The sequence below is a fragment of the Indicator indicator genome, assembly GCF_027791375.1.
Source record: "Indicator indicator isolate 239-I01 chromosome W unlocalized genomic scaffold, UM_Iind_1.1 iindW_random_scaffold_131, whole genome shotgun sequence".
NCBI classification, from domain to species: Eukaryota; Metazoa; Chordata; class Aves; order Piciformes; family Indicatoridae; genus Indicator; species Indicator indicator.
In genome coordinates, this window is record NW_026539077.1 from 5,001 (window position 1) to 29,310 (window position 24,310).

Genomic DNA, 24,310 nt, shown 5'->3' on the forward strand with positions numbered 1-24,310 from the left:
ATCCTTTGCTCTCAATTTGGATCTTTCCCTCTCCATTTGGATCTTTTCCTCTCCATTTGGATTTCTCCCTCTCCATTTGGATCTTTTCCTCTCCATTTGGATCTTTCCCTCTCCATTTGGATCTTTTCCTCTCCATTTGGATTTCTCCCTCTCCATTTGTATTTTTCCCTCTCCATTTGGATCTTTTCCTCTCCATTTGGATCTTTCCCGCTCCATTTGGATCTTTCCCTCTCCATTTGGATCTTTGCCTCTTCACTTGGATCTTTGCCTCTCCACTTGGATCATTCACCCTCGATTCCCATTCCCTCACCTCCTCTCTGCATCCTTCCCTCTCCCACCTCCTCTCCTCTCCCCTTCCTCTCCCTCCTCCACCCCCATCCCAAACTTCCTCCCCCTCCTTTCCCACCTCCAGACCTCTTTTTCCCGGGATCCATGGATCCCAAAGCTTCTGCTTGGTTGTCTCCTTCCCTCCACCCTTCTCTTCCCACCTCTTCCCGCTGTAGATCCAGGCCTGCCCAGGCAGCATTCCTTCCTCCAGAGACCTTCCAACGTGGTGACCACAGAAGGCATGGATGCAGTCCTGGAATGTTGCGTCTCCGGCTCTCCACCTCCCACCTTCACCTGGCTGAGAGGAGGAGAAGTCCTTCCCACCAGGTACTTTTGGAGGGCAACCACCAGGGGGTGGTCTCCTGGCCTGGGTGAAGGCCACATCTGGAAGGGGTTCGTTCCAAGAAGGTCCTGGAGGAGCTGGAGGAGGAACGGGATGAGGTTGAGCAAGGTCAAGGGGATGAAGGTTGACCATGGACAAGGGGATGAAGGTCACCAAGGTCGATGGGATGAGGTTGACCATGGTCAAGGGGATGAAGGTTGACCATGGACAAGGGGATGAAGGTCACCAAGGTCGATGGGACGAGGTTGACCATGGTCAAGGGGATGAAGGTTGACCATGGACAAAGGGATGAAGGTCACCAAGGTCAATGGGATGAGGTTGACCATGGTCAATGGGATGAAGGTTGACCATGGTCAAAGGGATGAAGGTCACCAAGGTCAATGGGATGAGGTTGACCATGGTCAAGGGGATGAAGGTCACCAAGGTCAATGGGATGAGGCTGACCATGGTCAAGGGGATGAAGGCCACCAAGGTCAATGGGATGAGGTCAATGGGATGAGGTTGACCATGGTCAAGGGGATGAAGGTTGACCATGGACAAAGGGATGAAGGTCACCAAGGTCAATAGGATGAGGTTGACCATGGTCAATGGGATGAAGGTCACCAAGGTCAATGGGATGAGGTTGACCATGGTCAATGGGATGAAGGTCACCAAGGTCAAGGGGATGAAGGTTGACCATGGACAATGTGATGAAGGTCACCAAGGTCAAGGCGTTGAGGGTGACCAAGGTGGCCCTCAAGGGAGGTTTAGGTTGCCCCTCAAGGGAGGTCCAGGTTGCCCCTCAAGGGAGGTCCAGGTTGCCCCTCAAGGGACGTCCAGGTTGACCCAGGAGACCCAACCAAGGTTGGCAAGGCCTGGAAGAAGCTCCTCAAGGAGCAGTGGTGGAACCTCCAACCCCCGGAAGCCTCCCGAAGCCCACAGAGACGTAGTGCTGGGGGGAAGGGGGAGGGGGAGGAGAAGACCTCGAGGACCTCCAAGGTCTCCTCCTCCACCTGGTGGACCTCCTGGCAGGTCCAAGAAGTACTCCCTGCTGGCTGGCAGCAACCTGCTGGTAGCCAACGTGAGCCAGGAGGACTCTGGGACCTACACCTGCCTGGGGAGCTCAGAGGGGGAGAACAGCAGCAGCTCGGCGGAGCTCTCGGTCATGGGTGAGTAGAAGACCTCTTCCCACCAGGTGTCCACCTCCAGGAGCTCTGGGAGGTCCCACCTCCTTCCTCTGAAGAGCTGCCAGGTGGCTGCAGGGGACCTAGGAGGCCAGGTGGGGGCGAAGGGTTGGGAGGTTGGATGTGGGGGAAGGATCTCCGGGGGGGGGGTTTGGGTCTCCTTGAGGTTGTCTTCTCCTTTTGGGTCTCCTTGAGGTGGTGCTTTGGGTCTCCTTGAGGTGCTCCTTTGGTTCTCCTTGAGGTGCTCCTCTTTGGTTCTCCTTGAGGTGGTCCTCCTTGAGGTGCTCCTCCTTGGTTCTCCTTGAGGTTGTCCTCTCCTTTTGGTTCTCCTTGAGGTGCTCCTTTGGTTCTCCTTGAGGTGGTCCTCCTTGAGGTGCTCCTCCTTGGTTCTCCTTGAGGTTGTCTTCTCCTTTTGGGTCTCCTTGAGGTGCTCCTTTGGTTCTCCTTGAGGTGCTCCTTTGGTTCTCCTTGAGGTGGTCCTCCTTGAGGTGCTCCTTTGGTTGTCCTTGAGGTGGTCCTCCTTGAGGTGCTCCTTTGGTTCTCCTTGAGGTGGTCCTCCTTGAGGTGCTCCTCTTTGGTTCTCCTTGAGGTTGTCCTCTTTTGGTTCTCCTTGAGGTTGTCCTCTCCCTTTTAGTTCTCCTTGGTGGTCTTGGAAGGATGGAAAGGGTTGGAGGTCCTGGAAGGGAGGTTGGAGGTCATGGGAGGGAGATTGGAAGTCATGGAAGAGAGGTTGGAGGTCATGGAAGAAGGTTGGAGGTCATGGATGAGAAGTTGGAGGTCATGGAAGAGAAGTTGGAGGTCATGGAAGGGAGGTTGGAGGTCATGGATGGGAGGTTGGAGGTCATGGATGGGAGGTTGGAGGTCGTGGAAGGGATGTTGGAGGTCATGGATGAGAAGTTGGAGGTCCTGGAAGGATGGAAGGGAGGGTGGAGGTCATGGAAGGATGGAAGGGAGGTTGAAGGTCATGGAAGTGGGGTTGGAGATCCTGGAAGGATGGAAGGAAGCTTGGAGGTCATGGAAGGATGGGAAGGAACTTGGAGGTCCTGGAAGGGGTTGAGAGGGAAATCGGAGGTCCTGGCGAGATGGAATGGGCTCGGCTTGGGAGGGAGCTTGAAGGTCCACCTTGAAGGTCCACCTCTGGTTGTCCTCTCTCCAGTCCCTCCTTGGTTCCTCCTCCGCCCTTCCGACCTCTCCGCTTCCGAGACCATGGACGTGGAGCTGGAATGTTCGGTGGCCGGGAAGCCTCCTCCCACCGTGGAGTGGTTGAAGAATGGTGAAGTGGTGATCCCCAGTGACTACTTCCAGATCGTGGTGAGGGCCTTGGAGGGGGGGGGAGGGCCTCCTTAATCCCTTCATTAATTGATCCATTAATGACTTCATTAATTGATCCATTAATTCATTCATTAATGGATCCATGAATTAAGGCATTAATCAACGGCCGCGGATCGAGGCGTCGAACAAGCCGGAGCGTGGGGGAGGGGTTGGGCTTCACTGATCCCTTCCTTAACCCCTTCATTAATTAAGCCCTTCATTAAGCCCTTCATTAAGGCCTTCATTAAGCCCTTCATTAAGCCCTTCATCTCTTAATCAAGCCCTTAATCAAGCCATTAATCAGGGCATTAATCAAAGGCATTAATCAAGGCATCGATCGAGGCGTCGAGCAAGCCGGAGCATGGGGAGGGCTTGGGCTTCATTGCTCCATTAATTAGCCCCTTCATTAATTAATCCCGTCATTAATCCCTTCATTAATCCCTTAATCTGTTAATCAAGCCCTTAATCAATCCCTTCATTAAGCCATTAATTAATCCATTAATCAATCCACGACTCAAGCTATTGATCGGAGCGTGGGGAGGGCTTGGGCTTCGTTGATCCATTAATTAACCCCTTCATTAATTAATCCCTTCATTAATCCATTAATTAATCCCTTAACCTGTTAATCACTCCCTTAATCAAGCCATTAACCAATTCTTTAATGAAGCCATTAATCAATCCATTAATCAATCCAAGACTCAAGCTCCCAATCAAGCCGGAGCACGGGGACGGGTTGGGCTTCATTAACCTCCTGATTAATTAGTCCCTTAATTAGTGCCTTAATTAATCCCTTAATCAGTCCATTAACCAATCCATCAATCAGTCTATCAATCAATCAATCCATCCATCAATCAATGCATCTATCAATCCATCAATCAATCAATCAATCAACCAATCCATCTATCAACCCATTAATCAATCCATCAATCAATCAATCCATCAATCAATCAATCCACCAAGCAGCCAATCAATCCATCAATGAATCCATCAATGAATCAATCAATCAGTCAATCAAGTCATCAATCAATCCATCCATCCATCAATTAATCCATTGATCTGTCCATCCATCAATCTATCAATCAATCCATCAATCCATCCATCAATCCATCAATGAATCATCACTCAATCCATCGATCAATCAATCCATCAATCAATCAATCCATCAATCAATCAACCCATCAATCACTCAATCCATCAATCAATCAATCCATCAATGAATAAATCAATCACACAATCAATCAATTCATCCATCAATCAATCAATCCATCCATCAATCAATTAATCTATTGATCAGTCCATCCATCAATCTATCAATCACTCAATCCATCAATCCATCCATCAATCCATCAATCAATTCATTAGTCAATCCATCAATCAAGCCATCAATCAAGCCATCAATCAAGCCATCAATCAATCAAGCCATCAATCAATCAAGCCATCAATCACTCAAGCCATCAATCAATCCATCAATCAATCAATCCATCAATCAATCAATCAATCACTCAATCCATCACTCAATCCAACAATCAATCCATCCATCAATCACTCCATCAATCACTCAATCCATCAATCAACCAATCAATCAATCCATCCATCAATCAATCAATCCATTAATCAATCCATCAATCAATCCATCCATCAATCACTCCATCAATCACTCAATCCATCAATCAATCAATCCATCCATCAATCAATCCATCAATCACTTAATCCATCAATCAATCAATACATCCATCAATCAATCAATCAATCAATCCATCAATCAATCACTCACTCAATCCATCAATCAATCAATCAATCAATCCATCAATCCATCAATCCATGAATCAATCAATCAATCACTCAATCCATCAATCAATCAATCAATTAATCCATCCATCAATCAATCACTCAATCCAACAATCAATCAATCCATCCATCAATCAATAATCAATCAATCCATCCATCCATCAATCAATGAATCAATCCATCAATCAATCAATCCATCAGTCAATCACTCAATCCAACAATCCATCCATCAATCAATCAATCAATCAATCAATCAATCCATCAATCCATCAATCAATCTCTCAATCCATCAATCAATCAATCCATCAATCAATCCATCAATCAATCACTCAAGCCAACAATCAATCCATCAGTCAATCACTCAATCCATCCATCAATCAATCAATCAATCCAATAATCAATCAATCCATCAGTCATTCACTCAATCCAACAATCCATCAATCAATCAATCCATCAATCAATCCAATAATCAATCCATCAATCAATCAATCAATCAATCCATCAATCAATCATCAATCACTCAACCCATCACTCAATCAATCGATTGATCAAGCCACCATCTCATCCATCAACCAATCCATCAATCAATCAATTCATGCATTGATCACTCCATCAAGCAATCATCCATGACCTCCAACCTCCCATCCATGACCTCCAACCTTCCATCCATGACCTCCAACCTTCCATCCATGACCTCCAACCTTCTCCCATGACCTCCAACCTCCCATCCATGACCTCCAACCTCCCATCCATGACCTCCAACCTTCCATCCATGACCTCCAACCTTTCATCCATGACCTCCAACCTCCCATCCATGACCTCCAACCTTCCATCCATGACCTCCAACCTTCCATCCATGACCTCCAACTTCTCATCCATGACCTCCAACCTTCTCCCATGACCTCCAACCTTCTCCCATGACCTCCAACCTCCCATCCATGACCTCCAACCTTCTCCCATGACCTCCAACCTTCTCCCATGACCTCCAACCTTCCATCCATGACCTCCAACCTTCCATCCATGACCTCCAACTTCTCATCCATGACCTCCAACCTTCTCCCATGACCTCCAACCTCCCATCCATGACCTCCAACCTTCTCCCATGACCTCCAACCTTCCATCCATGACCTCCAACCTCCCATCCATGACCTCCAACCTCCCATCCATGACCTCCAACCTTCCATCCATGACCTCCAACCTTCTCCCATGACCTCCAACCTTCCATCCATGACCTCCAACCTCCCATCCATGACTTCCAACCTTCTCCCGTGACCTCCAACCTCCCATCCATGACCTCCAACCTTCTCCCATGACCTCCAACCTTCCATCCATGACCTCCAAGCTTCCATCCATGACCTCCAACCTTCTCCCATGACCTCCAACCTTCCATCCATGACCTCCAAGCTTCCATCCATGACCTCCAACCTTCTCCCATGACCTCCAACCTCCCATCCATGACCTCCAACCTTCTCCCATGACCTCCAAACTCCCTTCCATGACCTCCAACCTTCTCCCATGACCTCCAACCTCCCATCCATGACCTCCAACCTTCTCCCATGACCTCCAACCTTCTCCCATGACCTCCAACTTCTCATCCATGACCTCCAACCTTCTCCCATGACCTCCAACCTTCTCCCATGACCTCCAACCTCCCATCCATGACCTCCAACTTCTCATCCATGACCTCCAACCTCCCATCCATGACCTCCAACCTTCCATCCATGACCTCCAACCTTCCATCCATGACCTCCAACCTCCCATCCATGACCTCCAACCTTCTCCCATGACCTCCAACCTTCCATCCATGACCTCCCACCACCCATCCAGGACCTCCTTCACCTTCTCCTTCTTCTCCAGGGTGGAAGCAACTTGAAGATCCTTGGCCTGGTCAAGGCTGATGAAGGTTTCTACCAATGCATGGCCCAGAATGAAGTTGGCAACATCCAAGCCAGTGCCCAACTCTTGGTCCACAACCCTGGTGAGATCCATCAAGACCTCCAGAGGTGGACCTCTGGACCTTCTGCTCCTCCATTTCGCCTTCCCTGGGTGAAGTTCTCAGCAGGTTCTGGAGCTCTGGAGGCTTCCAAGAGGGCTTCTGGAGGCCACTTGGGGTGGAGGTCTTCAGGGAGGTCTTGAAGGTCTTGAGAACCTTGGATGGAGGTCTTGAAGGACCTTGGATGGAGGTCCTGAAGGACCTTGGGTGGAGGTCTTGAAGGACCTTGGATGGAGGTCTTGAAGGACCTTGGATGGAGGTCTTGAGGACCTTGGGAGGAGGTCTTGAAGGACCTTGGATGGAGGTCTTGAAGAACCTTGGATGGAGGTCTTGAAGGACCTTGGGTGGAGGTCTTGAAGGACCTTGGATGGAGGTCTTGAAGGACCTTGGGTGGAGGTCTTGAAGGACCTTGGATGGAGGTCTTGAGGAGCTTGGATGGAGGTCTTGAGGACCTTGGGTGGAGGTCTTGAAGGACCTTGGATGGAGGTCTTGAAGGACCTTGGATGGAGGTCTTGAGGACATTGGGTGGAGGTCTTGAAGGACCTTGGGTGGAGGTCTTGAGGACCTTGGATGGAGGTCTTGAAGGACCTTGGGTGGAGGTCTTGAAGGACTTTGGATGGAGCTCTCCATGGAGGTCTTGAGGGACCTTGGATGGAGGTCTTGAGGAGCTTGGATGGAGGTCTTGAGGACCTTGGGTGGAGGTCTTGAGGACCTTGGATGGAGGTCTTGAGGACCTTGGGTGGAGGTCTTGAAGGACCTTGGATGGAGGTCTTGAGGACCTTGGGTGGAGGTCTTGAAGGACCTTGGGTGGAGGTCTTGAGGACCTTGGATGGAGGTCTTGAAGGACCTTGGTTGGAGGTCTTGAGGACCTTGGATGGAGGTCTTGAAGGACCTTGGATGGAGGTCTTGAGGACCTTGGATGGAGGTCTTGAAGGAGCTTGCATGGAGGTCTTGAAGGACCTTGGATGGAGGTCTTGAGGACCTTGGATGGAGGTCTTGAAGGACCTTGGGTGGAGGTCTTGAAGGACCTTGGGGTGGAGGTCTTGAGCAGCTTGGATGGAGGTCTTGAGGACCTTGGATGGAGGTCTTGAGGACCTTGGATGGAGGTCTTGAAGGACCTTGGATGGAGGTCTTGAGGACCTTGGATGGAGGTCTTGAAGGACCTTGGATGGAGCTCTCCATGGAGGTCTTGAGGGACCTTGGATGGAGGTCTTGAAGGACCTTGGATGGAGGTCTTGAGGACCTTGGATGGAGGTCTTGAAGGACCTTGGATGGAGGTCTTGAGGACCTTGGATGGAGGTCTTGAAGGACCTTGGGTGGAGGTCTTGAGGACCTTGGATGGAGGTCTTGAGGACCTTGGATGGAGGTCTTGAAGGACCTTGGGTGGAGGTCTTGAAGGACCTTGGGGTGGAGGTCTTGAGCAGCTTGGATGGAGGTCTTGAGGACCTTGGATGGAGGTCTTGAAGGACATTGGATGGAGGTCTTGAGGACCTTGGATGGAGGTCTTGAGGACCTTGGGTGGAGGTCTTGAGGACCTTGGATGGAGGTCTTGAAGGACATTGGATGGAGGTCTTGAGGACCTTGGATGGAGGTCTTGAGGACCTTGGATGGAGGTCTTGAAGGACCTTGGATGGAGCTCTTGAGAACCTTGGATGGAGGTCTTGAAGACCTTGGATGGAGGTCTTGAGGACCTTGGATGGAGGTCTTGAAGGACCTTGGGTGGAGGTCTTGAAGGACCTTGGGTGGAGGTCTTGAGGACCTTGGGTGGAGGTCTTGAAGGACCTTGGGTGGAGGTCTTGAAGGACCTTGGGTGGAGGACTTGAGGACCTTGGGTGGAAGTCTTGAGGAGCTTGGGTGGAGGTCTTGAGGACCTTGGATGGAGGTCTTGAAGGACCTTGGATGGAGGTCTTGAGGACCTTGGATGGAGGTCTTGAAGGACCTTGGGTGGAGGTCTTGAGGACCTTGAGTGGAGGTCTTGAGGACCTTGGGGTGGAGGTCTTGAAGGACCTTGGATGGAGGTATTGAAGGACCTTGGATGGAGGTCTTGAGGACCTTGGATGGAGGTCTTGAAGGACCTTGGATGGAGGTCTTGAGGACCTTGGATGGAGGTCTTGAAGGACCTTGGATGGAGGTCTTGAGGACCTTGGATGGAGGTCTTGAAGGACCTTGGGTGGAGGTCTTGAAGGACCTTGGATGGAGGTCTTGAGGACCTTGGATGGAGGTCTTGAAGGACCTTGGGTGGAGGTCTTGAGGACCTTGGATGGAGGTCTTGAAGGACCTTGGGTGGAGGTCTTGAAGGACCTTGGATGGAGGTCTTGAGGACCTTGGATGGAGGTCTTGAAGGACCTTGGATGGAGGTCTTGAAGGACCTTGGATGGAGGTCTTGAGGACCTTGGATGGAGGTCTTGAAGGACCTTGGGTGGAGGTCTTGAAGGACCTTGGATGGAGGTCTTGAGGACCTTGGATGGAGGTCTTGAAGGACCTTGGATGGAGGTCTTGAAGGACCTTGGATGGAGGTCTTGAGGACCTTGGGTGGAGGTCTTGAGGACCTTGGATGGAGGTCTTGAAGGACCTTGGATGGAGGTCTTGAAGGACCTTGGATGGAGGTCTTGAGGACCTTGGATGGAGGTCTTGAAGGACCTTGGGTGGAGGTCTTGAGGACCTTGGATGGAGGTCTTGAGGACCTTGGATGGAGGTCTTGAAGGACCTTGGGTGGAGGTCTTGAGGACCTTGGATGGAGGTCTTGAAGGACCTTGGATGGAGGTCTTGAGGACATTGGGTGGAGGTCTTGAAGGACCTTGGGTGGAGGTCTTGAGGACCTTGGATGGAGGTCTTGAAGGACCTTGGGTGGAGGTCTTGAAGGACTTTGGATGGAGCTCTCCATGGAGGTCTTGAGGGACCTTGGATGGAGGTCTTGAGGAGCTTGGATGGAGGTCTTGAGGACCTTGGGTGGAGGTCTTGAGGACCTTGGATGGAGGTCTTGAGGACCTTGGGTGGAGGTCTTGAAGGACCTTGGATGGAGGTCTTGAGGACCTTGGGTGGAGGTCTTGAAGGACCTTGGGTGGAGGTCTTGAGGACCTTGGATGGAGGTCTTGAAGGACCTTGGTTGGAGGTCTTGAGGACCTTGGATGGAGGTCTTGAAGGACCTTGGATGGAGGTCTTGAGGACCTTGGATGGAGGTCTTGAAGGAGCTTGGATGGAGGTCTTGAGGACCTTGGATGGAGGTCTTGAGGACCTTGGATGGAGGTCTTGAAGGACCTTGGGTGGAGGTCTTGAAGGACCTTGGGGTGGAGGTCTTGAGCAGCTTGGATGGAGGTCTTGAGGACCTTGGATGGAGGTCTTGAGGACCTTGGATGGAGGTCTTGAAGGACCTTGGATGGAGGTCTTGAGGACCTTGGATGGAGGTCTTGAAGGACCTTGGATGGAGCTCTCCATGGAGGTCTTGAGGGACCTTGGATGGAGGTCTTGAAGGACCTTGGATGGAGGTCTTGAGGACCTTGGATGGAGGTCTTGAAGGACCTTGGATGGAGGTCTTGAGGACCTTGGATGGAGGTCTTGAAGGACCTTGGGTGGAGGTCTTGAGGACCTTGGATGGAGGTCTTGAGGACCTTGGATGGAGGTCTTGAAGGACCTTGGGTGGAGGTCTTGAAGGACCTTGGGGTGGAGGTCTTGAGCAGCTTGGATGGAGGTCTTGAGGACCTTGGATGGAGGTCTTGAAGGACATTGGATGGAGGTCTTGAGGACCTTGGATGGAGGTCTTGAGGACCTTGGGTGGAGGTCTTGAGGACCTTGGATGGAGGTCTTGAAGGACATTGGATGGAGGTCTTGAGGACCTTGGATGGAGGTCTTGAGGACCTTGGATGGAGGTCTTGAAGGACCTTGGATGGAGCTCTTGAGAACCTTGGATGGAGGTCTTGAAGACCTTGGATGGAGGTCTTGAGGACCTTGGATGGAGGTCTTGAAGGACCTTGGGTGGAGGTCTTGAAGGACCTTGGGTGGAGGTCTTGAGGACCTTGGGTGGAGGTCTTGAAGGACCTTGGGTGGAGGTCTTGAAGGACCTTGGGTGGAGGACTTGAGGACCTTGGGTGGAAGTCTTGAGGAGCTTGGGTGGAGGTCTTGAGGACCTTGGATGGAGGTCTTGAAGGACCTTGGATGGAGGTCTTGAGGACCTTGGATGGAGGTCTTGAAGGACCTTGGGTGGAGGTCTTGAGGACCTTGAGTGGAGGTCTTGAGGACCTTGGGGTGGAGGTCTTGAAGGACCTTGGATGGAGGTATTGAAGGACCTTGGATGGAGGTCTTGAGGACCTTGGATGGAGGTCTTGAAGGACCTTGGATGGAGGTCTTGAGGACCTTGGATGGAGGTCTTGAAGGACCTTGGATGGAGGTCTTGAGGACCTTGGATGGAGGTCTTGAAGGACCTTGGGTGGAGGTCTTGAAGGACCTTGGATGGAGGTCTTGAGGACCTTGGATGGAGGTCTTGAAGGACCTTGGGTGGAGGTCTTGAGGACCTTGGATGGAGGTCTTGAAGGACCTTGGGTGGAGGTCTTGAAGGACCTTGGATGGAGGTCTTGAGGACCTTGGATGGAGGTCTTGAAGGACCTTGGATGGAGGTCTTGAAGGACCTTGGATGGAGGTCTTGAGGACCTTGGATGGAGGTCTTGAAGGACCTTGGGTGGAGGTCTTGAAGGACCTTGGATGGAGGTCTTGAGGACCTTGGATGGAGGTCTTGAAGGACCTTGGATGGAGGTCTTGAAGGACCTTGGATGGAGGTCTTGAGGACCTTGGGTGGAGGTCTTGAGGACCTTGGATGGAGGTCTTGAAGGACCTTGGATGGAGGTCTTGAAGGACCTTGGATGGAGGTCTTGAGGACCTTGGATGGAGGTCTTGAAGGACCTTGGGTGGAGGTCTTGAGGACCTTGGATGGAGGTCTTGAGGACCTTGGATGGAGGTCTTGAAGGACCTTGGGTGGAGGTCTTGAGGACCTTGGATGGAGGTCTTGAAGGACCTTGGGTGGAGGTCTTGAAGGACCTTGGATGGAGGTCTTGAGGACCTTGGATGGAGGTCTTGAAGGACCTTGGATGGAGGTCTTGAAGGACCTTGGATGGAGGTCTTGAGGACCTTGGATGGAGGTCTTGAAGGACCTTGGATGGAGGTCTTGAGGACCTTGGATGGAGGTCTTGAAGGACCTTGGGTGGAGGTCTTGAGGACCTTGGGTGGAGGTCTTGAAGGACCTTGGATGGAGGTCTTGAAGGACCTTGGGTGGAGGTCTTGAAGGACTTTGGATGGAGCTCTCCATGGAGGTCTTGAGGGACCTTGGATGGAGGTCTTGAAGGACCTTGGATGGAGGTCTTGAGGAACTTGGGTGGAGGTCTTGAAGGACCTTGGATGGAGGTCTTGAAGGACCTTGGATGGAGGTCTTGAGGACCTTGGGAGGAGGTCTTGAGGACCTTGGGTGCAGGTCTTGAGGACCTTGGGTGGAGGTCTTGAAGGACCTTGGGTGGAGGTCTTGAGGACCTTGGATGGAGGTCTTGAAGAACTTTGGATGGAGCTCTCCATGGAGGTCTTGAGGGACCTTGGATGGAGGTCTTGAAGGACCTTGGGTGGAGGTCTTGAAGGACCTTGGGTGGAGGTCTTGAAGGACCTTGGATGGAGGTCTTGAAGGACCTTGGATGGAGGTCTTGAGGACCTTGGGAGGAGGTCTTGAAGGACCTTGGATGGAGGTCTTGAGGACCTTGGGAGGAGGTCTTGAAGGACCTTGGATGGAGTTCTTGATGACCTTGGATGGAGGTCTTGAGGACCTTGGGTGGAGGTCTTGAAGGACCTTGGATGGAGGTCTTGAGGACCTTGGATGGAGGTCTTGAGGACCTTGGGTGGAGGTCTTGAGGACCTTGGGTGGAGGTCTTGAAGGACCTTGGATGGAGGTCTTGAGGACCTTGGATGGAGGTCTTGAGGACCTTGGATGGAGGTCTTGAAGGACCTTGGATGGATGTCTTGAGGACCTTGGGTGGAGGTCTTGAAGGACCTTGGATGGAGGTCTTGAGGAGCTTGGATGGAGGTCTTGAGGACCTTGGGTGGAGGTCTTGAGGACTTTGGGTGGAGGTCTTGAAGGACTTTGGATGGAGCTCTCCATGGAGGTCTTGAGGGACCTTGGATGGAGGTCTTGAGGAGCTTGGGTGGAGGTCTTGAGGACCTTGGGATGGAGGTCTTGAAGGACCTTGGGTGGAGTTCTTGAAGGACCTTGGATGGAGGTCTTGAGGACCTTGGATGGAGGTCTTGAAGGACCTTGGATGGAGGTCTTGAGGACCTTGGATGGAGGTCTTGAGGACCTTGGATGGAGGTCTTGAAGGACTTTGGATGGAGCTCTCCATGGAGGTCTTGAAGGACCTTGGATGGAGGTCTTGAGGACCTTGGGTGGAGGTCTTGAAGGACCTTGGATGGAGGTCTTGAGGACCTTGGGTGGAGGTCTTGAAGGACCTTGGATGGAGGTCTTGAAGACCTTGGGTGGAGGTCTTGAGGAGCTTGGGTGGAGGTCTTGAAGACCTTGGATGGAGGTCTTGAAGGACCTTGGCTGGAGCTCTTGAAGGACCTTGGCTGGAGCTCTCCATGGAGCTCTTGAAGGACCTTGGATGGACCTCTTGGGTGTGGACTTTGTTGACCTTGAGGTCCTCCTGGAAGCTCCTCCAACCCCCAGGACCTCCTCGGTGGACCTCCCGTGAGCCCCTTGGTGGCCTTCAACCTTTGCTTCCCCTTCTCCTCCTCCTCCTCCTCCTTCTCCAGCACCTCCACCACCTCCAAGAGGTCTTCTCCACCTTCTCCTTGGACCTTCTCCTGACCTTCTCCTCCTTCTTCTCCTCCAGTTGTCCCCAGCTCCAGTGGGCTCCTGCCCTCTGCTCCTCGGGACCTGGTCCCCGTCTTGGTCTCCAGCAGCTTCGTCCACCTCAGGTGGAGGCCACCAGCAGAAGTCAGAGGTCACCTCCTGGCCTACTCCATCTTCTTCTCCAAGCTTGGGGACAACAGGTGAGGGAAAGGTCCTCAAAGCTGGAGGAGGAGGAAACATCTCAAGAGCTTCAGGAGGACCTCGGGGGGAAGGAGGGAAGCTTCAGGGTTGGAGCTAGGAGGACCTGGGAGGGCTTCAGGAGGACCTTGGAGAGCTTCAGGAGGAGCTTGGAGGGCTTCAGGAGGACCTTGAGGGCTTCAGGAGGATCTTGGAGGGCTTCAGGAGGACCTTGAGGGCTTCAGGTGGAGCTTGGAGGGCTTCAGGAGGAGCTTGGAGGGCTTCAGGAGGAGCTTGGAGGGCTTCAGGAGGACCTTGAGGGCTTCAGGTGGAGCTTGGAGGGCTTCAGGAGGACCTTGAGGGCTTCAGGAGGATCTTGGAGGGCTTCAGGAGGACCTTGAGGGCTTCAGGTGGAGCTTGGAGGGCTTCAGGAGGACCTTGAGGGCTTCAAGAGGAGCTTGGAAGAGGTCTTCAAGCTTCAAGGGTTGGAGCTAGGAGGACCTTGGAGGGCTTCAGAAGGTCTTGAGGGCTTCAGGTGGAGCTTGGAAGAGGTCCTCAAGCTTCTAGGAGGACCTGGGAGGGCTTCAGGAGGACCTTGGAGGGCTTCAGGTGGAGCTTGGGAGAGGTCCTCAAGCTTGAGGTCTTCGCCAGCTGAGGTCCTCTTGGTGCTCCAGAGTGACCTCCAAAGGTCCTCCTGGTGGTCCAAGAGAGACCTCCAGAGGTCCTCCTGGTCCAAAGTGACCTTCAAAGGTCCTCCTGGTCCACCTTGAGGACCTCCTCATGACCTTTGAGGACCTCCTCATGACCTTTGAGGACCTCCTCATCACCTTGAGGACCTCCTCACCCCCCCTTGACGACCTCCTCACCCCCTTGAGGACCTTCTCCCCACCTCGAGGACCTCCTCACCCCCTTGAGGACCTCCTCCCCACCTCGAGGACCTCCTCACCCCCTTGAGGACCTCCTCCCCCCCTTGACGACCTTCTCCCCACCTTGAGGACCTCCTCATCTCCTTGAGGACCTCCTCTCCACCTTGAGGACCTTCTCCCCACCTTGAGGACCTCCTCATCTCCTTGAGGACCTCCTCCCCACCTTGAGGACCTTCTCCCCACCTTGAGGACCTCCTCCCCCCCTTGACGACCTTCTCCCAACCTTGAGGACCTTCTCCCCACCCCTTTGAGGACCTCCTCATGACCTTTGAGGACCTCCTCCCCCCCTGGAGGACCTCCTCCCCCCCTTGAGGACCTCCTCCTCACCCACCTCGAGGACCTCCTCCCCACCTTGACGACCTTCTCCCCACCTTGAGGACCTCCTCCCCACCTTGAGGACCTCCCCATGACCTTTGAGGACCTCCTCCCCCCCTTGAGGACCTCCTCCCCACCTTGAGGACCTCCTCATCTCCTTGACGACCTCCTCCCCCCCTTGAGGACCTCCTCCCCCCCTTGAGGACCTCCTCCCCACCTTGAGGACCTCCTCATCTCCTTGACGACCTCCTCCCCCCCTTGAGGACCTCCTCCCCCCCTTGAGGACCTCCTCCCCTCCTTGACGACCTCCTCCCCCCCTTGACGACCTCCTCCCCACCTTGAGGACCTCCTCATCTCCTTGAGGACCTCCTCATGACCTTTGAGGACCTCCTCCCCCCCTCGAGGACCTCCTCCCCACCTTGAGGACCTCCTCATGACCTTTGACGACCTTCTCCCCACTTTGAGGACCTCCTCCCCACCTCGAGGACCTTCTCCCCCCCCCTTGACGACCTTCTCCCAACCTTGAGGACCTCCTCATGACCATGAGGACCTCCTCACCCCCTTGAGGACCTCCTCACCCCCTTGAGGACCTTCTCCCCACCTCGAGGACCTCCTCCCCACCTTGAGGACCTCCTCCCCTCCTTGACGACCTTCTCCCCACCTTGAGGACCTCCTCCCCCCCTTGAGGACCTCCTCATCTCCTTGAGGACCTTCTCCCCACCTCGAGGACCTCCTCCCCACCTTGAGGACCTCCTCCCCTCCTTGACGACCTTCTCCCCACCTTGAGGACCTCCTCCCCCCCTTGAGGACCTCCTCATCTCCTTGAGGACCTCCTCCCCACCTTGAGGACCTTCTCCCCACCTTGAGGACCTCCTCCCCCCCTTGACGACCTTCTCCCCACCTTGAGGACCTCCTCCCCACCTTGAGGACCTCCCCATGACCTTTGAGGACCTCCTCCCCCCCTTGAGGACCTCCTCCCCACCTTGAGGACCTCCTCACCCCCTTGAGGACCTCCTCATGACCTTTGAGGACCTCCTCACCCCCCCTTGACGACCTCCTCCCCACCTTGAGGACCTCCTCCCCCCCTTGATGACCTTCTCCCAACCTTGAGGACCTCCTCCCCACCTTGAGGATCTCCTCATCTCCTTGAGGACCTCCTCCCCACCTTGAGGACCTTCTCCCCACCTCGAGGACCTCCCCACCCCCTTGAGGACCTTCTCCCCCCCCCTTGATGACCTTCTCCCAACCTTGAGGACCTCCTCATGACCTTTGAGGACCTCCTCCCCCCCTCGAGGACCTCCTCCCCGCCTCGAGGACCTCCTCCCCCCCTTGACGACCTCCTCCCCACCTTGAGGACCTCCTCCCCCCCTTGATGACCTTCTCCCCACCTTGAGGACCTCCTCACCCACCTTGAGGACCTCCTCCTCACCTTGAGGACCTCCTCACCCCCTTGAGGACCTTCTCCCCACCTTGAGGACCTCCTCATGACCTTTGAGGACCTCCTCACCCACCTCGAGGACCTCCTCCCCACCTTGACGACCTTCTCCCAACCTTGAGGACCTCCTCATGACCATGAGGACCTCCTCACCCCCTTTAGGACCTTCTCCCCACCTTGAGGACCTCCTCATGACCTTTGAGGACCTCCTCACCCACCTCGAGGACCTCCTCACCCCCTTGAGGACCTCCTCATGACCTTGAGGACCTCCTCACCCACCTCGAGGACCTCCTCCCCCCCTTGACGACCTTCTCCCCACCTTGAGGACCTCCTCCCCCCCTTGACGACCTCCTCCCCCCCTTGATGACCTTCTCCCAACCTTGAGGACCTCCTCATGACCTTGAGGACCTCCTCCCCACCTCGAGGACCTTCTCCCCCCCCCTTGATGACCTTCTCCCCACCTTGAGGACCTCCTCACCCCCTTGAGGACCTTCTCCCCCCCCCTTGACGACCTTCTCCCAACCTTGAGGACCTCCTCATCACCTTGAGGACCTCCTCCTCACCTTGAGGACCTCCTCCCCACCTCCAGGCCCTTCTCCCCCCCCCTCACCTCGGGGTTGTCTTCTCCAGGGAGAGGGCCATCAACACCACCCAAGGTGGAAGCCTCCAGGTGACCGTGGCCCACCTGAAGCCTGAGGAGCTCTACAGCTTCAGGGTGGTGGCCTACAACCAGTGGGGACCTGGGGCCAGTTCTCCTCTCCTGAAGGTGGCCACCCAAGCTGAAGGTGAGGATGGAAGCCACCTGAGATGTGGGATTGGGAAGGGGGATGGGGAGGGAGGAGGACCTTGGAGGGCTTCAAGCAACCAAGAGGTTGGAGGGCTTCAAGGAGGACCTTGGAGGTCTTCAAGCAAGAGGTTGGAGGTCTCCAATGAAGACCTTGAAGGTCTCCAATGAAGACCTTGAAGGTCTTCAAGCAAGAGGTTGAAGGTCTTCAACCAACCAAGAGCTTGGAGGTCTTCAAGGATGGGGTTGAAGGTCTTCAAGGATGGGGTTGGAGGTCTTCAAGGAAGACCTTGGAGGGCTTCAAGGATGGGGTTGAAGGTCTTCAAGGATGGGGTTGGAGGTCTTCAAGGAGGACCTTGGAGGGCTTCAAGGATGGGGTTGGAGGTCTTCAAGGAGGACCTTGGAGGGCTTCAAGGAGGACCTTGGAGGGCTTCAAGGATGGAGTTGGAGGTCTTCAAGGAGGACCTTGGAGGGCTTCAAGGAGGACCTTGGAGGTCTTCAACCAAGAGCTTGGAGGTCTTCAAGGAGGACCTTGGAGGGCTTCAAGGATGGGGTTGGAGGTCTTCAAGGATGGGGTTGGAGGTCTTCAAGGATGGGGTTGGAGGTCTCCAATGAAGACCTTGAAGGTCTTCAAGCAAGAGGTTGAAGGTCTTCAACCAACCAAGAGCTTGGAGGTCTTCAAGGAGGACCTTGGAGGGCTTCAAGGATGGGGTTGGAGGTCTTCAAGCAAGAGGTTGGAGGTCTTCAACCAACCAAGAGCTTGGAGGGCTTCAAGGAGGACCTTGGAGGGCTTCAAGGAGGACCTTGGAGGGCTTCAAGGATGGAGTTGGAGGTCTTCAAGGAGGACCTTGGAGGGCTTCAAGGAGGACCTTGGAGGGCTTCAACCAAGAGCTTGGAGGTCTTCAAGGAGGACCTTGGAGGGCTTCAAGGATGGGGTTGGAGGTCTTCAAGGATGGGGTTGGAGGTCTTCAAGGATGGGGTTGGAGGTCTCCAATGAAGACCTTGAAGGTCTTCAAGCAAGAGGTTGAAGGTCTTCAACCAACCAAGAGCTTGGAGGTCTTCAAGGAGGACCTTGGAGGGCTTCAAGGATGGGGTTGGAGGTCTTCAAGCAAGAGGTTGGAGGTCTTCAACCAACCAAGAGCTTGGAGGGCTTCAAGGAGGACCTTGGAGGGCTTCAAGGAGGACCTTGGAGGGCTTCAAGGATGGGGTTGGAGGTCTCCAACCAAGCAAGACCTTGGAGGTCTTGGAAGAGGGTTGAAGACCTCAAATGTGGTTGGAGAAGACCTTTGAGGTCCTCAAGGTGGTTGAAGACCTCAGCTTGGAGCTTGGAGAAGACCTTGGAGGTGACCTTGGACCCTTCTCCTTTTCTTCTTCTTCTCCAGTGCAGGTCCCTGGGCCAGTGGAGAACCCAAGGGTGGTGGCCACCACCTCCACCTCCCTCCAGATCTCCTGGGAGCCACCAGCTGCTGGCCAAGGACCTGTCCAAGGCTACAGAATCTTCTGGAAGGAGACCTCCAGCGAGGAGGAGGAGGAGGAGGTGAGGAAGGCAGCAGAAGACCTCTTGGTGCTCTCCTGAAGCTAGGGGAGATGTTCCTTGGAGGCATCTCGAAGGGCTTGAGAAGGTTGGGAAGGGACCAGGAATGGAAGGATGGAGGTGGGCTGGGGGGAGAAGACCTCAGAGGGCCTCAAGGTCCAACCTGGGGGTGGGGAGAAGGTTGGAGAAGACCTCAGAGGGCCTCAAGGTCCAACCTGGGGGAGGTCTGGAGGTCGGAGAAGACCTCAGAGGGCCTCAAGGGCAACTTGAAGGCCTCCAGCAGGTTGGACCTTGAGGCCCTCTGAGGTCTTCTCCAACCTTCATCACCATCAGGTTGGAGCTTGAGGTCCTCTGAGGTCTTCTCCACCCTCCATGGTCCTCTGAGGTTGGACCTTGAGGCCCTCTGAGGTCTTCTCCAACCTCCCTCAGATGACCTCTGAGGTCTTCTCCAACCTTCATCACCATCAGGTTGGAGCTTGAGGCCCTCTGAGGTCTTCTCCAACCTCCTCCCCACCCCCAGGTTGGACCTTGAGGCCCTCTGAGGTCTTCTCCAACCTCCCCCCCACCATCAGGTTGGACCTTGAGGACCTCTGAGGTCTTCTCCAACCTCCTCCCCACCATCAGGTTGGACCTTGAGGACCTCTGAGGTCTTCTCCAACCTCCTCCCCACCATCAGGTTGGACCTTGAAGACCTCTGAGGTCTTCTCCAACCTTCTCCCCACCATCAGGTTGGACCTTGAGGCCCTCTGAGGTCTTCTCCAACCTCCTCCCCACCATCAGGTTGGACCTTGAGGCCCTCTGAGGTCTTCTCCAACCTTCTCCCCACCCCCAGGTTGGACCTTGAGGCCCTCTGAGGTCTTCTCCAACCTCCTCCCCACCATCAGGTTGGACCTTGAAGACCTCTGAGGTCTTCTCCAACCTCCCCCCCACCATCAGGTTGGACCTTGAAGACCTCTGAGGTCTTCTCCAACCTCCTCCCCACCCCCAGGTTGGACCTTGAGGCCCTCTGAGGTCTTCTCCAACCTCCTCCCCACCATCAGGTTGGACCTTGAAGACCTCTGAGGTCTTCTCCAACCTCCTCCCCACCCCCAGGTTGGACCTTGAGGCCCTCAGAGGTCTTCTCCTCCACCCCTGGTCCACCTCAAGCCACCTCCCTCCTGCCCTCTGACCTTCTCCACCCCCAGGGACCTCCTCCTGGTGGTCTTCCTCCTTCCTCCTTCCTCCTCCTGGGGTTGTCTTCTCCTAGGTGGTGGAGGTGGCAGGGACCTCCTACACCTTGGAAGGGTTGAAGAAGTTCACAACCTACACCTTGAGGCTCTTGGCCTTCAACCACCATGGACCAGGGATCTCCAGCCAGGACCTCACCACCACCACCCTCTCTGATGGTGAGTAGAAGGAAGAGGTCCCACCAAGCTTGGGAGGTCCTCCAGAAGCTTTCTCAGAAGGTTCAGGAGGTCCTCCAGCACCTTGAGGAGGTTCTTCTGAGCTCCAGACCACCTGGAGGAGGTTCTTCTGAGCTTCTGAGAAGGTTCAGGAGGTCCTCCAGAAGCTTCTGAGAAGGTTCTGGAGGTTCTTCTGAGCTCCTGAGCACCTTGAGGAGGTTCCTCTGAGCTTCTGAGAAGGTTGAGGAGGTCCTCCAGAAGCTTCTGGAGGTACTTCTGAGCTCCTGAGCACCTTGAGGAGGTTCCTCTGAGCTTCTGAGAAGGTTGAGGAGGTCCTCCAGAAGCTTCTGAGAAGGTTGAGGAGGTCCTCCAGAAGCTTCTGAGAAGGTTCTGGAGGTTCTTCTGAGCTCCTGAGCACCTTGAGGAGGTTCCTCTGAGCTTCTGAGAAGGTTCTGGAGGTCCTCCAGAACCTTCTGGAGGTTCTTCTGAGCTCCTGAGCACCTTGAGGAGGTTCCTCTGAGCTTCTGAGAAGGTTGAGGAGGTCCTCCAGCACCTTGAGGAGGTTCTTCTGACCTCCAGAGCACCTTGAGGAGGTTCCTCTAAGCTTCTGAGAAGGTTCAGGAGGTCCTCCAGAACCTTGAGGAGGTTCTTCTGACCTCCAGACCACCTGGAGGAGGTTCTTCTGAGCTTCTGAGAAGGTTCAGGAGGTCCTCCAAACCTTCTGAGAAGGTTGAGGAGGTCCTCCAGAAGCTTCTGAGAAGGTTCTGGAGGTTCTTCTGAGCTCCTGAGCACCTTGAGGAGGTTCCTCTGAGCTTCTGAGAAGGTTCTGGAGGTCCTCCAGAAGCTTCTGGAGGTTCTTCTGAGCTCCTGAGCACCTTGAGGAGGTTCCTCTGAGCTTCTGAGAAGGTTGAGGAGGTCCTCCAGAAGGTTCTGGAGGTACTTCTGAGCTCCTGAGCACCTTGAGGAGGTTCCTCTGAGCTTCTGAGAAGGTTCTGGAGGTTCTTCTGAGCTCCTGAGCACCTTGAGGAGGTTCCTCTGAGCTTCTGAGAAGGTTCTGGAGGTCCTCCAGAAGCTTCTGGAGGTTCTTCTGAGCTCCTGAGCACCTTGAGGAGGTTCCTCTGAGCTTCTGAGAAGGTTGAGGAGGTCCTCCAGCACCTTGAGGAGGTTCTTCTGACCTCCAGAGTACCTTGAGGAGGTTCCTCTAAGCTTCTGAGAAGGTTGAGGAGGTCCTCCAGAAGCTTCTGGAGGTTCTTCTGAGCTCCTGAGCACCTTGAGGAGGTTCTCCTGAGCTTCTGAGAAGGTTGAGGAGGTCCTGCAGAAGCTTCTGAGAAGGTTGAGGAGGTCCTCCAGAAGCTTCTGAGAAGGTTCTGGAGGTTCTTCTGAGCTCCTGAGCACCTTGAGGAGGTTCCTCTGAGCTTCTGAGAAGGTTCAGGAGGTCCTCCAGAAGCTTCTGGAGGTTCTTCTGAGCTCCTGAGCACCTTGAGGAGGTTCTCCTGAGCTTCTGAGAAGGTTGAGGAGGTCCTCCAGAACCTTCTGGAGGTTCTTCTGAGCTCCTGAGCACCTTGAGGAGGTTCCTCTGAGCTTCTGAGAAGGTTCTGGAGGTCCTCCAGAAGCTTCTGGAGGTTCTTCTGAGCTCCTGAGCACCTTGAGGAGGTTCCTCTGAGCTTCTGAGAAGGTTGAGGAGGTCCTCCAGCACCTTGAGGAGGTTCTTCTGACCTCCAGAGTACCTTGAGGAGGTTCCTCTAAGCTTCTGAGAAGGTTGAGGAGGTCCTCCAGAAGCTTCTGGAGGTTCTTCTGAGCTCCTGAGCACCTTGAGGAGGTTCTCCTGAGCTTCTGAGAAGGTTGAGGAGGTCCTGCAGAAGCTTCTGAGAAGGTTGAGGAGGTCCTCCAGAAGCTTCTGAGAAGGTTCTGGAGGTTCTTCTGAGCTCCTGAGCACCTTGAGGAGGTTCCTCTGAGCTTCTGAGAAGGTTCAGGAGGTCCTCCAGAAGCCTTCTGGAGGTTCTTCTGAGCTCCTGAGCACCTTGAGGAGGTTCCTCTGAGCTTCTGAGAAGGTTTGAGGCGAGGGTCCTCCAGCACCTTGAGGAGGTTCTGCTTCTGAGACCTCCCTGAGGAGGCTCGACCTTGAGGAGGTTCCTCTAAGCTTCTGAGAAGGTTCAGGAGGTCCTCCAGAACCTTGAGGAGGTTCTTCTGACCTCCAGACCACCTGGAGGAGGTTCTTCTGAGCTTCTGAGAAGGTTCAGGAGGTCCTCCAAACCTTCTGAGAAGGTTGAGGAGGTCCTCCAGAAGCTTCTGAGAAGGTTCTGGAGGTTCTTCTGAGCTCCTGAGCACCTTGAGGAGGTTCCTCTGAGCTTCTGAGAAGGTTCTGGAGGTCCTCCAGAAGCTTCTGGAGGTTCTTCTGAGCTCCTGAGCACCTTGAGGAGGTTCCTCTGAGCTTCTGAGAAGGTTGAGGAGGTCCTCCAGAAGGTTCTGGAGGTACTTCTGAGCTCCTGAGCACCTTGAGGAGGTTCCTCTGAGCTTCTGAGAAGGTTCTGGAGGTTCTTCTGAGCTCCTGAGCACCTTGAGGAGGTTCCTCTGAGCTTCTGAGAAGGTTCTGGAGGTCCTCCAGAAGCTTCTGGAGGTTCTTCTGAGCTCCTGAGCACCTTGAGGAGGTTCCTCTGAGCTTCTGAGAAGGTTGAGGAGGTCCTCCAGCACCTTGAGGAGGTTCTTCTGACCTCCAGAGTACCTTGAGGAGGTTCCTCTAAGCTTCTGAGAAGGTTGAGGAGGTCCTCCAGAAGCTTCTGGAGGTTCTTCTGAGCTCCTGAGCACCTTGAGGAGGTTCTCCTGAGCTTCTGAGAAGGTTGAGGAGGTCCTGCAGAAGCTTCTGAGAAGGTTGAGGAGGTCCTCCAGAAGCTTCTGAGAAGGTTCTGGAGGTTCTTCTGAGCTCCTGAGCACCTTGAGGAGGTTCCTCTGAGCTTCTGAGAAGGTTCAGGAGGTCCTCCAGAAGCTTCTGGAGGTTCTTCTGAGCTCCTGAGCACCTTGAGGAGGTTCTCCTGAGCTTCTGAGAAGGTTGAGGAGGTCCTCCAGAACCTTGAGGAGGTTCTTCTGACCTCCAGACCACCTTGAGGAGGTTCCTCTGAGCTTCTGAGAAGGTTGAGGAGGTCCTCCAGAAGGTTCTGGAGGTTCTTCTGAGCTCCTGAGCACCTTGAGGAGGTTCCTCTGAGCTTCTGAGAAGGTTGAGGAGGTCCTCCAGAAGCTTCTGAGAAGGTTCTGGAGGTTCTTCTGACCTTCTCAGCACATTGAGGAGGTCCTCCAGACCTCCTCAGGAGGTTGTAACCTTCGAGTAAGTTCTCCTACAGCTTCTTCTCCCCTCCCTGCTGCTCCAGAGCCTACTCCTAGGTGGAGGAGGAGGTGAGGAGAAGGCTTTTAGGTCTCCTCCCCCCGAGTAGGAGGCTATGGAGGGAGGGCCAAGGGTGTGGGGAGGGAGTAAAGGTGGAGTAGAGATCAGGTTGTAAGGTAGGAGTAGAGATCAGCTTGTAAAGGAGGAGTAGTGATCAGGTTGTAAGGTAGGAGTAGAGATCAGGTTGTAAAGGTGGAGTAGAGATCAGGTTGTAAATTAGGAGTAGTGATCAGGTTGTAAGGTAGGAGTAGAGATCAGGTTGTAAAGGAGGAGTAGTGATCAGGTTGTAAGGTAGGAGTAGAGATCAGGTTGTAAAGGTGGAGTAGAGATCAGGTTGTAAAGGTGGAGTAGGGATCAGGTTGTAAAGGTGAAGTAGAGATCAGGTTGTAAAGTTGGAGTAGAGATCAGGTTGTAAGGTAGGAGTAGAGATCACGTTGTAAAGGAGGAGTAGAGAGCAGGTTGTAAACTAGGAGTAGAGATCAGGTTGTAAAGGTGGAGTAGAGATCAGGTTGTAAAGGTGGAGTAGAGATCATGTTGTAAGGTAGGAGTAGAGATCAGGTTGTAAAGGAGGAGTAGAGATCAGGTTGTAAGGTAGGAGTAGAGATCAGGTTGTAAAGGAGGAGTAGTGATCAGGTTGTA

The 24,310-nt window shown here is 54.0% G+C and overlaps 1 protein-coding gene across 1 annotated transcript in view; it reads left to right on the top strand.

Moving 5' to 3' along the window:
• Positions 1 to 503: 503 nt before the first annotated feature.
• LOC128979914 (netrin receptor DCC-like) overlaps positions 504 to 24,310 on the top strand; it is a gene marked incomplete at its 5' end in the record, with an annotated part of 78,267 nt that continues 54,460 nt past the window's right edge. Inside the window, 8 exons of the mRNA XM_054398310.1 lie at positions 504 to 654; positions 1,682 to 1,818; positions 2,990 to 3,144; positions 6,790 to 6,910; positions 13,783 to 13,942; positions 17,226 to 17,380; positions 18,762 to 18,916; positions 20,160 to 20,298. Coding sequence (XP_054254285.1) covers positions 504 to 654; positions 1,682 to 1,818; positions 2,990 to 3,144; positions 6,790 to 6,910; positions 13,783 to 13,942; positions 17,226 to 17,380; positions 18,762 to 18,916; positions 20,160 to 20,298 — 1,173 coding nt within the window. The remainder of the gene's footprint in view (positions 655 to 1,681; positions 1,819 to 2,989; positions 3,145 to 6,789; positions 6,911 to 13,782; positions 13,943 to 17,225; positions 17,381 to 18,761; positions 18,917 to 20,159; positions 20,299 to 24,310) is intronic.